The sequence below is a fragment of the Cystoisospora suis genome (genome assembly GCF_002600585.1).
Source record: "Cystoisospora suis strain Wien I chromosome Unknown contig_1553, whole genome shotgun sequence".
NCBI lineage: Eukaryota > Apicomplexa > Conoidasida > Eucoccidiorida > Sarcocystidae > Cystoisospora > Cystoisospora suis.
The window spans coordinates 31,003-44,016 of NW_027154353.1; the positions used below are offsets into that span (position 1 = coordinate 31,003).

A 13,014-nucleotide genomic window follows, 5' to 3' on the forward strand; every position below is an offset into this window, starting at 1 on the left:
CATGCATATATACATCCGCACGTGGAGAGCGCAGGTAGGTGCACAAAGACTATGCCCTTTCTCCCTAGGCGTTGTCTTGAAAAGAAAGGCCTGAGTTAGAGAAGAGAACTGATATCCTCCCGTGTGTAGTCTCTGGAAAGACAAGGTGTACGTACACCCCTTACCTGCGGATGGCAAGTGGGGTTTGTAATACACGAGAGATGAAAGCCTTAAAGAATTCAAGCTTGACATCACAACTCCATGGATTGAATAGACTTAAACCTCGCCTTCCCTTATACTGCCATACATAGAGATCTTCTTCGCGTTGTATCTTTCGAAGCCGTCTTCGATTTTTTTCTTCATCTCTCGTCAACATATAGTCTTCACTTCTTTTCTCTCTCTTTTTCCCTTCTCTCCGTCTCTCTTTTCTTCGACCTTCTCTCCCCCTTCTTTCATCTCTGTCCTCGTCTGCAGATAAGCATAGCAAGCCATGCTGGTCAGAGTTCTCCTGCTTGTGAGACGAAGAAGCATCTAGAGTCGTACATCGATGCTTGACAACATCTTCAGCAGAACCGGACTCGGCTGGTATCAGACCTTCATCTTCTCTTTCCTCTGAAGAGCTTTGCTTCCCTTCTCGTTCTCTTAGAGACGAGTTGGAGGAAGAATAAGATCCTACAGTTGTCCGGGCAGACGCGAAGGATGTGTCTTCTGCTTTCTCTTTCCTTGAAGGCTGAGAAAGAGACGTACTCTGTTTCCCATCATCCAGATGACATAATGTGTCTTCATTCATTTCTTCGTCAACATCGAGGAACTCGGAAGAAGTTGGAGAGGAGAGAGGAGAGAAAGAATCTGAGAGACTCGAGAACGATGAGGCCGAAGATAACTCGATTGTCGTAGATGTGCTATGCACAAGAGGGCGAGCCACACTATGGATATTATCCATCTCGGAGACAGCTGGTATGGAGCAGAGCTCCTCCTCCTCATCCTCATCGAGAACAATCTTCTTTTTATGGTTCGGGGTCGTGATGCTCTTATGAGAACAGGGTGATAAGAAGCCTAGAGAAGGAAGAGAAGAAGCAGAAGAACAAGAGTGAGGAGGGGAAGGCAGCCAGTTCCATTCTTCTAGATTTCTACTGCGTATGATCTCATCGTCTGGATCACCATCAGCATCGTCAAATGTCCTCCTCTCTCGACGTCCCTTCTTTTTCTTGTTCTTTCTACGATCCTTCCTCGAAGAAGGCGAAGAAGAAGCGTCTCTCATCTTCTTCTTCACCCCCGAGGAAGTCTCCGAGGCTGCCTCCCCGTCAACCCCATGTGTCTCGCGTTCTTGTTGGGGTTGTACATCGTCCCTATCTCCACGTGTCGATTGTCCTACTGAGTCGTCTTCGTCGATGTTTGACCGCTCTTCGCGAGGAGTTCGATAGGAAGGAGAATCCGATGGAGACAATTCATTCAGCACTGAACTATTACTAGTAACACCCCTTTCTTTCTCCATGATTTCTTCTTCTTCTTGCCTTCGTCCTCTCTCCATCGCACCATCACCCTCTTTCCTTAGAGAAAAAGAAGAACATGAACTGTCTACTCCTTCTTCCTGTCTTCTCTTCATTTTGCGCCGTTCTTTTTCTTCTCTCCATTCTCTCTTTGACAGTGCACCTCGTAGTAACCGTTTTCTGAGGACTCTCTTCTCTCTTTCTTCTTGTTCTTCTCGGATCTGCTCTGACGTCAAGGGAGACGTCCGAAGCTCCAGCCATGACCGAGGAAAGCGATTCCCCGCACTCCAGTACCCTACCTTTGTTATGTCTTCGAGCCACAGAGAACATCGGGCTGGGAGGGCCTAAAAGACGAGAAAGCGAAAGAAGAAGAAAGGAAAGAGATCGATTGATGGTAAGTATTCCATCGCTGGCTTCTGGTAGAGAAAGGCAAAGTTGCCCTAGTATCACTTGCCGTATGTAAGCATATGTAAAGGTGATATAGACAACAGACTGCCGCTCTCCCCTTTGACCCATCCTTTCATCTATAGCGAGCTGTTCGCTTTGTACTGATTTACCAGACAGGCAGGGAAACTCCTAAAGAGATGTAGAGGAAAGAGGGTAGTTACACACATACAGAGATAGACAAAGGCAGAAAGAAAGAGACATAGAGATGTGTAGCAGACAGTTGCCCAGACGTTATATAGATAGATAGATAGTCTCTGAATGCGCGTGCTCATCCCTTTCTCCACGAGAGAGGGAAGAGACGAAGGAGACATACAAAAGGGCACTCAGCTAACAAACCGACATAGGAGTATATACCGTCTATACGGGCGTACATGTATCTACACGTATACGTCCTTCACCACTCCACAACCTACATATGCATATGCATCACGCATAGACGAAGGCCAGTCTCCTCTCTGATGTCTCAACAGACTTACATCAAGAATGAATGAGTTTCGCACAAGTTGAACCCAAGGCTTTTTTTCTTGACGAAATTCTTCGTCATCTTCTTCATCTTCTAGTTCTCCTCCCTCGACTCCCTCTTGGTCTTTCTCCCTTACCCCTGTCCTACTACGGAAAGGATCTTCAAGGCGGCTTCCTACATGACTATGAATTAAGAGACTGCTGTATGTACACCACTCGAAGACTTCCATGAACATCCCTGCATTCGCACCTCTCCACGCCCTCAGCTCTGCATCTGTCCAACACATACAAACCTCATCCAGATCTTCTCCTTCTTCAAAGTCTTTCGCTTTTTCTCCTTCTCTGCCAAGTGGCAAAACTCCGTCACTCGTCATTACTGTCTTTATCCCGCCACAGTCCTTACACCTACTTCGGCTTCGAGTGTGTTTCATCTGACTTCCTTCATTTCGTTCCTGCGGTGTCGCTGCACGCCCAGCTGGCTCCCTCGTACTACCTTCCTCATTCAAGAGAGAGGGGTAGTAACTAGTGCACGTAGAGAGCCCGATGCCATTTGTGTCTGAAGAGGAAGAAGGACTACAAACAAGTGTATGATGATTGAAGAATTCATGAGGCCCAGGAGATGAAGAGGAAGAAGAAGGAGACCCATGACTGAAGTCAGAAGAAGGACATGGCCAGAAACCTAGAGAATGAAGTTCCCCGGCATTCCTGCGAAAAGACGATCCCTGGAGCGAGGCATAAAGAGAGGCCGATGCTGAGCGATTAGACCCTGTATATCCACCGATTGAAGCCTCCGGGAAAACGCGGATCTTGTCGGGACGTGAAACCCATCTAGAAGAAGATCATAGCGCACAGAGACAAACACACATCAATAAAAAAGACTAGCCCGTCACGCGAGATAGAGATATATGGATGTGCGCATAGACATATATATACATAGTAAGTATATCTACATGCATAAGCATGCACGAATTGATAGATGAGTTACTGAAGTTTAGACGAGGACGACTTCTCCTCTCAGGCCGACATCAAATTGTCGGTGTGGGGTATGCTGCAACGAAAAAAGAAGACATTGCCTATCCGTCTGTCTATGGGTGTGTGTATGGAAGTAAATACATAAGCATGTATATAGGAAGGTAAACCTAGACTCCAGACAAGATGATGCACGTAAGTACTTGCATACGAATCCCCACGAACAAAGAACAGCCGCCCGATGTCATGCAGACCCGAATCTTCCACCACTTGTCTTTGTCTCTCTCTTTCCATAGATACCTACCTACATATACACACATACACTTACTTCGTACACTGATACAAGAGTTTCAAATGTGCTGAGTATACGACAACCGAAAGAAGCGAAGACGATCTCCTACCAATAAAGGCTCTTCATCGCTCCCTCAACCTCCCTGGGCACGTCTCTGTTCTATCCTTTCTACATGCAGGAGAACTCACGCTTGTCGTGTTGGTCTTACCGGACAGATCCGAGACGATTGAAGCATCTCCAGTTGTCTAGGAAGAAGTTTAGATTGAAGGGCCCCCCATTCTTTCGTCGATTCAGGAGTCTGTCTACCGCATCTTGATAACGGAATTGTTTTCTCTCTGTCTTCAGATCTCCTTTCGAAATCTGTACACGGAAGATTCTATGTCTTATCTCGCATTCATCGCATATACGCCGGATCTTTTCTTCAGTCCTCTTCTCTCCCCTTCTGCGTCCCCTTGTTCTCTTCGAGCTCTCATATCCTTCCGAATCCCTTCCTCTCATCCCAACGGCATCCGAAGATGAAGGAGACTGGGTGGACTGTCCGAGCTGATCTCGTAGATATTGTCTTCTTTGCTCGTTCCCATGAAAGAGAGACGACGGAAGAGTAGATAGGAACGTCGAGAAAGAGAAAGACCGTTGAGGCCCATCTCCACTGGGGGGGTTATGAGGTGAGCGATCTCGAGGAAACGCCGCTGATGAGAAGGAAGAAGAAGAAGAAGCAACACGTCGGTCCCCATTCCCACCGCTATTAAGTCGCGTGGAGTGAAGTCCTCGAAAGAGTGCGAGAGCTGAAGGGGATTGACGTGCGGCAGGAGGAGAAGAAGAGGTAGATGTCGACAGATTCAAAAAAGTTTGCGGGGTATTGAGAGCACGAGCTATAGAATTATTCACTATAGTATGAGATGGTGCTGTCACGCTTATCACGGCACTAATAGATCGACGGTGATGATCTTCACCCCTAACAACTCCTCGAAGAAACACTTCAAGTGGGTCCGCGGTACGGAGATCTCGACTGCCACGAGTGACACTGCTTCTCCCCGCCCCCTGAGGAGAAGTTAGAATGCTTCCTGGAGGAAACTCCGGTCGAAAGAAGAGACAGTCTTCATTAGCTTCGTCAACTTCTGTATCTACGCATTCACCCTCGGTAATACAATAGTCGCTTGACGTGTAATCTTCATCGTCAAGGAGATGTACGTCAGAAACAGCTTCATCTTCATCTTCCGATGATGAATGTGTCTGACTCATGGAACGGGGGAAAGACACGCACTTGGCTTCTTCGTCTTCTTCGTTCTGTTGCATGTCTGTCCTTTGACTTGATAGAGGGGAGAAACGCGAATCTTGTTTGCTCGGTGGCCCGTCATCGTTACTGCTGCCTCCACTCCTAGCAAGAGTCTTCCTAGACGATCGACTTCTACTTTTCTCTCTTGCCCGCCATCTTCTTCTCTTCCTTCCCACAAGTGCTCCTACGCTAGGTCGCCATACCCCATACCAAGTGAAACGACTCCTATCCTCATCATCGTCAGCATTCTTCTTTCTCCATGCCTCTCCGGCTTGTACATCGTCATTCACACTGGATGGAGCAACACGAGGAAATGCGTCTCCGGTAGTTTTCTGGCGATCCCTGCTCACCCCAAGACGAAGCTCGTTTGAACTCCCTTTCATATCCGCGGCCTCATTCTCCATGGCCTCCTCAATGCCGTCGACTGGAGAGGTAACGGCTTTCTCTCGTGTCTCTCCGACCGGTAATGGTCCCGAGGCTCCTTGGCCGGCTGATAGATCACCATGAGGAGCATCCTCTGCCTTCTCTTCTCTTCCTATACTTGATAATGATGACGGACAAGTATGCTTCAGCCGTTTTGTATCCCCCTTCTTTTTCTCTTCTTCTTCTTCAGTCTCTCTTTCCTGAAGAATCCTAGCATCAGCTCCCGGCGGCAATGAGAGAGAGATCTGTTGTAGACTGTCCCCGGAACAAGACGATGAAGCAGGGAACTGCCCGGAAGGTTTAGTCCTTTCTCTTGAGATGTCTCTCCTTCCCTCATCACCCTTCCCTGCTGCTATAGCAAAAAGTGAAGTCTCGTTCTTATCATTCAATGAACAGCAGCAGCCCCAAAGACTGTCAGGCGACGAACTACAGCAAAGTCCATCACAGCATCCCTTCTTAGAGGGGAAGGAAGAAGAAAGAAGGCGATCTTCCTTCTCTCCTTTTGCGTCGTGTTCTTTTCTTCTTTCTCGACACCCTCCGCCCTCTTGCTCGTGAATCGTAGTATTCCTCTCTTTCAAGGACCCTGGAGTCTCTGAAGACCTGTCGTCCGTAGAAGACATCTCTCCTTCCTCCTCTTTTTTCTCTTCTGGAGAATTCCTCTTATTATCTCCCGGTCTACTCCGTTTCTTTTTTCTTCTCTCCGTGAAACTTTGAGCTCTCTCCTCTTGTTCACCTGTCTCGACAAGTGTATTTTCTTCTTCTTTAGAGTTCTGTCGTTCTTCTTTTGACTCCTGGGAATGTCCTTCTACACTTGGTCTCCCTTTCTCGGCATGATGGTTTGCACACCCTCCTCCGGCAGTCTTCCCCAGGTAAGGAGTGATCAAAGCCCGCTCTCCTTCTTCTTCATTCCTCCATTGCTTCACCTTCCCGTCTACTGTTAAGGTGGATCTCGGTATATACGTCAGATAGCAGTTGCCGAGTCTTCTACATGTAGGGCATACAAACACTTCTCCTCGGCGCTGTCTTAATTCTGCTCTCTCTTCTAGATCTCCACCCGGAAACATACGACGTGTCGATGTTCTTCTTGACCTTCTTCTCCTCCTTCTTTCTCTTCGTCGACGTTCTCTTCCTCCGCCTCCTCCTCTTTCGTCATCATCTTCTTCTTCTTCCTCATCTTCTCCTCTTCTTCTTCGGTCTTCATCACCTACCAAATCTTCGTCTTCTCCTTCTCGGCTCCTTCCAAACTCTCCCCGACGTCTTCTTCTCCCGCCTGTTACACCATCTGGACCACTCCCCCCACTCGAAAGTTCAGCGGAGACGTTTCTTCTTCGGCTTCTTCTCCCCCCTCTGCTTTCTTCACCAAAGATAAGACTCAGAAGTCTATCTGTCTGAGTACGTAGATTGGCTGATGCTGCGACGGCCTCTAAAGCTGTCCTCTCAATTGTTACTGTCTCATCACTAGGATGATTAGCACGACGACGAACGCCCCCCCCTTCGCCTTCTCCTACTCGCCTCCCTCCTCCTCTACCTCGATGACCTCTCGTCGTGGTACTAGCACTTCCGGGCTTCTCTTGAAGGCTTCGTATACAGTGGATGTGAGCGAGATGTCCACATGAGCTGAACATCGGATGAGATGCAGGAAAGTTCGCCTTTCCCGTAGAGCAGAGACGTCTTAACAGATTCAGTTGAGAAATGTGACCGAGTAATGCTAGAGGGTTAGCGACACTATAGCCTTCTAAACAGACTCCACAACGCATCTCTTTCTCCTCTTCAGTTAGGACGTAGCTCACCATCATCCTTGAAGCACCACGACGACGTACAACAGCGGAAGAAGAAGAAGAAGAATAGGGCGTAAGGTAAGAAGAAGAAGGAGAAGAAGTGCGAAGAGAAGAAGAAGAAACAGGACGACTCTCTGAGGGGAGAGTAAGAGAAGGCGATTTTGACGGAGAGTGTTGATCTTCACCTTCTTCTTCTCTTTTTCCTTGGTGGCTGGGCGTCTCTCTCTCCATAGAACTGTTCTCTATCTGGGTTCCTGAACATCTCACCCTTGCATGTACACTACTGCTGCTACTACTAGAAGACGATGAGAGACCAGAGTCTGTGGAAGACGACACCGAACCTTCTTCTCTTCTCTCTCCGGGGAAAGAGGTATCAGAAATCTTGACTCCTTCTCTCTCTGTCGAAATGCCCTGCCCAGCTGAACTTCCCTCACCTTCTCTTTCCTGTCTTGAATCTCTTCGACTTTCTTCCCTTCTTTTCTTCTGTTCATCTTCATCGCTCTTATTACTACTCGAATCGGAGAGCATATCAGCTTCCTCGAGAAATGAACTGAAGTCTCTTTGTCTCTGCTGAAGAGCTAGTAACATCTGTCTTTGACGTAGAGCCCCTTCATTTTGCTTCACTGAAGCTTCCGTCTCTCCATCCCCTCTTTGCTCTTCCTTTTGCGCATCTCCACCTCCGTCTCTCTTCTCCTCTTCTCCCCTCTTCTGCTGCTTGTCACGAGCTTCATTATCATCCCCACCTGCAGTAGACCGGTGAGGTGAGGGAACCACAGATCCACTCAAGAAGCCCTCCATACTCTTATTCTTCTTTTCATCATCTTCTTTTTCTTTTTCTTCTCTTTCAAAAAGACGACCCTGATGTCCTTTAACCCTCGAGACTTCTTCTCCTACTGCCTCACCCGATCTTCTCTCTCCTTCCCTTGCAATCCCTGATAGACGTGACGCCTTAGCATCCTCATCTCTCTCTTGAGCTGTTTCTCCTACCATTTCACTTCCTTGAGAAGTCATTTCTCTTCTCTTGCTTTTCTGTGTGTTCTTTTCGATGCGAGAAAGAAGAACTTCACAATATCTCTTGACTTCCGCGAAGGTGTCCTTGTGACTGCGTAGTTCTTCTACAGCTGCCTTGAGAGGTCTAAGAAATCTCCCTGGTATCACCCCACATCTTTCTTCATCTTCTTTTCTTTCTCTTTTTCTCATCCACTCATCAAAATCGCCCCTTCTATCTTCCTCAATGCTGTCTATCTCATTCGTATTCACGATAAGCTCTCCTTCTTCTTCTCCTTCTCCCCTCGCCTTCATCCCAAGGCCAGAGGAGACTAAACAAGGGAGAAGACCAGGACTTTGGACTAGAGCATCAAGCAACTTCAAGGCACTACACACAGGCTCATGTAAATATCCACTAGTAGAGATAGACGACGACTCGCTGGAAGAGTTCTTTGCATCTTCTCCCTCCTTTTCTTCTTCTCCCTCTTTGTCTGCCTTAGAGAAAGAAGAAGATGAAGCGACAGCATGACTGGTACTATCTTCTGGGTTCGCCTCCTGATTGCTCGTAAGTCTATCGCTGTGACGCTCATCAGATTCCATGCGGCGGTCTCCCTCACGGGACGAAGACGAGGAAGAAGAAGAAGAATCGTTAGCTGCGGGAGGAGGAGGAGGAGAGACAGAAGAAGACGCAGCGGGATTGCCTGTATCCTGTGGATGTGTGAGACCGTTCTTAGATGATGCCGAAGAAAGAGAATGAACATGCTTTCTAGATGATGTGACCTTGGCTCGAGAGAAGACGGGCCCGAGATTCTTTGCATGGAGTAATTGAAGTAGAAGAAGAAAGAGAGTATTATGAGCGTCGCCTGATATGAGAGCATCAATAAGAAGATCTTGCATGAGGAAGAATTCCGGAGACATGCAGGGAGTTCCCTTCACACTGCTGTCGTCGCGAGAAGGAAAAAGAAGAGATGCGTGAGGGTATCGAAGAGCTTCATCTTCTGCTACCTACAAGACACACATGCATCCAGGTCACATACACTCCAAGTGAAACAGTCTATACAACGCTTTCCGAATCCAAATCAGAATGACCTACGGAGACACGACGAATAAGTGACGAAGAAAAGAAAGATTTCTCCCCCCTCTCACCTCATTCCCTCACCTCCAGAAAAGAAAACCAGCGGAGATAGGCAAGCTCTCGTGTCATCCCGCAATCTCAGCATATCTATATTCGGGCATGGCGTGCGTCTGTACGTCTATCATATGTACGGCCCATATATGTGTACAGACTACTCTACGTAGATATACACACAGACTTGTATATGAGAGGCACTGTGCTCTCGACTCTTCGCCCCGCTATGGCATTCCAAGGCCACAGTATTCCTCTGTTTGCGTGAAGCCGCCTTGAGATCTTTACTCGCTAGGATTCTACAAAAATCTTCGTGTCTGGTATCTAAACAGAGCTACACAAACTGTAAGAGCCTCATTTCAAGTGCACATGTGAATATGCATGCACCAAGGCTGACTTTTGTACCTCCTCTACACACATAGACATATGAAGTATAGATAAGAATGCAAACAGACAGCTTCCCTTCTCGCTTCAGATAGATGGGTAGACAGACAGACTGACAGACCGATATAGTTCATATGAGCAGAACACGTTCCATATGGAACATGTCTATGTATATGAAGAGGGCAGCTCGGATTGTAGAAAGACAAGAGACAAACACGTGGAAAAGCCTGTGGATTTCCAATGAGATACAAACAGGAGATTTCTTGAGTTTCGCAGACTGGAGAGAAAACCACGAGACAGCGACTACGGTTTTTGTCTCCTCTGCCTCTTCCTTTCCGTCTGATCTATCCCCGGTCCAATGTCTCCCTTCCTTCTCATTGAACTTACCTGCATATCTGCAGGTGTGACAGCTGAAACCTGATCTCTCTTCATAGCAGGGATAAGAGAAGCAATCAATCGATCAGAGATTCCAAAGGCATCAAAGTACTTCCAGCTTTCCTTCTTCAATCTTAAGAGCGAGGAAGCAACTCCTGAAGAAGAACTTGAGCTTGACGCGCGATCTCCCCCCCCTCCTCCTACGTAGTAGCCCATCCCAGTCATTCCACCGCCGCCGTGACCCGGGCCCACACGTATCGATGGTACCGAGGAAGCAAGGAGCTTGTCTTTGGATCTTTGACTCTTATAGGTTGTCAATTCTTCTAAAAGAGACATGAAGGAGGGATGGAGCCGTCCTGATCTCCCTACAGCTCGCTCTAGACGTTGGAGACTCCGTGGTTGAATGGCGAGAAACTGGACGATCTGATGACGGAGAAGATACGAGTATCTATGAAGGAGTACCGACAGAGAGAGAGAGGGAGAAGAAAGAAAGAAGGATGGATACAAGGAAGAAAGATGTTGAACCATGGTGAGACTGAGATTATGGGTTGTTAAAGACGTGTTATACTGTGGGGACATATATATACTGGAGATACAGAGGGGGGCTGGCTCGCTATCGCTGATAGATGTGTGCATATATGTGTATGGGAAGCAGTCGAANNTTCGACTGCTTCCCATACACATAGTCATCATTTCCCCATGGACAGGGAGACATATTGCTGGGTATTTGTAGAATACACAATGAAGTTCCAGGAAGAATACAAGGAGAAAAAGCTTCACCTCCTTTCGGCTTAGTAATGAGGTGCTTGAAGGAAAGAAAGGACACCGGATCTTCGCCCAAACCAACCAATAAGAAAACCCAAAAGGAATGTATGCGTTGATTCTCCTATGAGTCTCCACCTTAAAATCTGTCTCCGCACAGCTACCGCCTAGAGGTGAGTGTTGTAGCTTGTCTCTTTACGCCAAGCACCTTCTTCTCCGCATACGTGAACACGTACGTATACCAGATACATACCTTTGATACGGGCAGTTACATACGTGATACATACGTACAAAAACGAAGAACGCGGAAATGACGACACAGGTCATCGTGGAGGAAGCGAAGGAGTTCAAGAAGAGAAGAGGACAACAGAGCCGTTTATATCTCACCGTTGTAGATACTTCTCTTTTGCATGTACTCGATGGAGATTCATTCTCTCCAAGAAAAAGACAGACGTGACACAGCTAGCTAGGAGTTTCCACAGCTCGAGGAGACAGAATTCTTCTGACAAGGTTTGAGAATCGATACGATGGCTAGTTGGGGTCCAGATTTCTTCATGTCTCGATGCCGCTTGTAGGAGTGATGCATGCAACGAGAGAATCGCGTCAGAGATCTTCTTTCCTTTGATATAATCTACGTCTTCATCTCTATCTTCTCTCAACCCGGACGGCATTCTACTCTCATCCCATATAGATGGCGAGAGACTCTCTCCTTCTTCTGCCCGAGAAGTAAGAGAAGGTTTATCTTCCCCGCCGCCTCGTGGCTCTTCTTCATGTGGACTTATTTGCAAACGCAAAACAACCGAATTTGAGTCTGAGACAGAAGACGACATATCTGCATCTTCATCTCTCCTTCTATTGTCTGCACCACCTAGAACAGAAGCTCCGATAGCCTCTCCACCTAATGAGATTGTCAAGACATCTCTACCTGTCTCTGCCTGCTGTGTCCTAGAAGAAGAAGATGAAGAAGAAGAAGCCACTCCTTCTCCTCTTCCCACTCCAGAGACAGGAGGGAGATTTCTTGTCAAGAAAGCGAACGGAAACAGCATTCTTCCTCTCGGGACCATCACACTACTTGTAGATGTAGGGAAGGAAGGTGATGGATCAAGGCGTCGTTGAGATTCACCGTTGTTTCGACTTCCTATGCCTTCACCTTCTCTTCGCATTCTCAGAGAATCATCACTAGGTAGAGGTAACAAGCCTGCCGGACCTGTCCGTTCTACGGAACCACGTAGAAGAGCAAGACTCTCAGCGATAGAAGACAAGACATTCGGAGAGGAAGAGGAGGAAGAAGAAGAAAAGGTGAAAGGAGAGGAAGGAGACGGGGGTCGCTGGTGACGACGATTAGGATAGGGAGAGGAAGCCTCTTGTGAGATAGAATGAGGTAGAAGTTTCTTAGAATGAAAATACTGAGGACAGAAAGACGCGAAGAGAAGAAAAAGAGGGTGATGATCATGATGACTTTCTTCACCAACTCCATCATGTTGTCGATCTTCATCATTCTTCATGCTCGAAGCAATCCCTCCCCTTTCATTCTTCTGCTTGTTTTCTGTCTCTCCCTCTTTATCATCTTCATTCTTTCTTTCCATCATATCTCCCCCATTTTCTTCTTTTCCTCTCTTCGTTTCTTCTTGAGAGGCCTCGGCTGTTTTCTTGGTCCTTTTCTTCATTTCAAGGAGAAACTGTTTCTTCCTATAGTGATGGGCGGCTATAAGAAGACCAATCTGGAGACAAGCAAGATCAGCTCCATCATTACGGCTCCTTTCATACTCTCTTAACTGTTCTATCATTAGCGCCTCTCCATTCCGTACCCAGTACCCCACTCTCACAGCTCCGGCAAAGAAGAGAGACCCGACAGCCTCCCGTACAAGCACTAGAGATAACTGAGAAGGAAAGAGAATATCGAGCTCTTCTCCTGCTACCCCTCTCAACGTCAGTGGAGGCGTTGATGTTAGAGGAGAGACTGCGAAGGACGATGAGGAAGAAGAAGAGGGAGACACTGTCGATGAGGACGATGCTTGAGATAGAAAGAAGACTTCTTCATACATCNNTACAAAGAATGAAAGCACGCGGCAGGGGCGTATGGAAAGAGCCGAGAGCGTAACCATGTGCAGAAAGAAAGAAAGAGATAGGCGAAGATAAAGATGAGGGAGAAAGAGAAGCATAGCGAACCGAAGGGACAGGTGGGAGGCGTAAGATGGCTGGGAGAAAGGAAGATAGGAGTGGAGCAAGACTTGAAAGAGAAGATGTCTTATTATCTAACGAAC

At 47.3% G+C, this 13,014-nt stretch overlaps 1 protein-coding gene across 1 annotated transcript in view; it reads right to left on the bottom strand.

The window, feature by feature from the left end:
- Nucleotides 1-13,014, bottom strand: part of CSUI_003482 (zinc finger in n-recognin protein) — a 30,695-nt gene that overhangs the window by 8,916 nt on the left and 8,765 nt on the right. The window contains exons 6-10 of the mRNA XM_068063680.1: nt 11,138-13,005; nt 10,001-10,523; nt 3,848-9,108; nt 2,393-3,206; nt 165-1,813 (exon numbers count right to left, since the gene is read on the bottom strand). Of these exons, the coding sequence (XP_067924344.1) occupies nt 165-1,813; nt 2,393-3,206; nt 3,848-9,108; nt 10,001-10,523; nt 11,138-13,005 (10,115 nt within the window). The remainder of the gene's footprint in view (nt 1-164; nt 1,814-2,392; nt 3,207-3,847; nt 9,109-10,000; nt 10,524-11,137; nt 13,006-13,014) is intronic.